At 40.5% G+C, this 1290-nt stretch overlaps 1 protein-coding gene across 1 annotated transcript; it reads right to left on the minus strand.

Moving 5' to 3' along the window:
- Window positions 1-489: 489 nt before the first annotated feature.
- Window positions 490-714, minus strand: SARC_16464 (hypothetical protein; the record flags this gene model as incomplete). Its single annotated transcript, XM_014289431.1, has 1 exon — window positions 490-714. A coding segment is annotated over one exon (225 nt), but the record flags the coding sequence as incomplete, so codon positions are not given.
- Window positions 715-1290: the final 576 nt, after the last annotated feature.

Consider the following 1290-nt stretch of genomic DNA (forward strand, 5'->3'; position numbering starts at 1 on the left):
ATACGTTCATAGTATACATATGACCCAGATACTCATACGTTCATAGTATAAATATTACCCAGATACTCATACGTTCACAGTATACATATGACCCAGATACTCATACGTTCATAGTATAAATATGACCCGGATACTCATACATTCATAGTATAAATATGACCCAGATACTCATACGTTCATAGTATAAATATGACCCAGATACTCATACGTTCATAGTATACATATGACCCAGATACTCATACGTTCATAGTATAAATATGACCCAGATACCTTCGCAAATAATTTATAGCATTGTTTGGTATATAGTCACATCAAGCTACTGAGTACGGCCATCAGATCCGTCATAAGCGCAACTACACACTCTCTAAATACTCCAGGTAGACACACAACAAAACCATATAACACTCATGGATATTCTATATGTACACATGTCGAAGCCTTCTTAAATATTCCAACCAATAATACAATATACATGATACATAAACACACCAAGCTACTGAGAACTGCCATCAGGTCCACCATAGGCTCAGCAACAACCCCACCGTCCATGCCCGAGTGCAGGTCGTGTCCTGGGCCGTCCACAGTCACCTCTATGTTAATGTTGCCTCGCATGCCGTAGGTAAGACACGGGCGCTCGTCGTCTAACCAGTAGTTGTTGGAGACTATGAGCGCATCCACACCCCCGTCGAACAGCTCTTTGTTGGCGGCACATACCTAGGGACGAAGCAGGTGCAATATATGTTTATAAGCTGAAGTGATTCACAGATGTACATACGTTCATGCTTTTTATTTACACGTGCATGCGTACATACAAAAATGTGTGCATTACATCCTTTACAACGCATCGAGCCAGTAGTTGTTGGATACTCAACCCTCACAGTGAAGACCTCTTTGTTCGCGGCACTCACGAAAGGCCAGTGCAAGCGTGATTATGATTCTCTCGTATATAAATACCATATCCATAGCCAACGGATTGTCTAGCTCTAGTCGCTGCACCGCAAGTATAGTGGTTAGATTGCCCATATCTATCACTGTGCGACATGCATTACCTATACATCAACTACCACGTGCTATTCACATCTATCAAAGAACACATACTCAACAAAACCTATACATCAACTCCCACGTACTACTCACATTCATAAAAGAACACATACACAACAAAACCTATTCACATCCATAAATGAACACATACACAACAAAACCTATTCACATCCATAAATGAACAAATACACAACAAAACCTAGACATCAACTCCCACGTACTATTCACATCTATAAATGAACACAT

Source organism: Sphaeroforma arctica, assembly GCF_001186125.1.
Source record: "Sphaeroforma arctica JP610 unplaced genomic scaffold supercont1.8135, whole genome shotgun sequence".
NCBI lineage: Eukaryota > Ichthyosporea > Ichthyophonida > Sphaeroforma > Sphaeroforma arctica.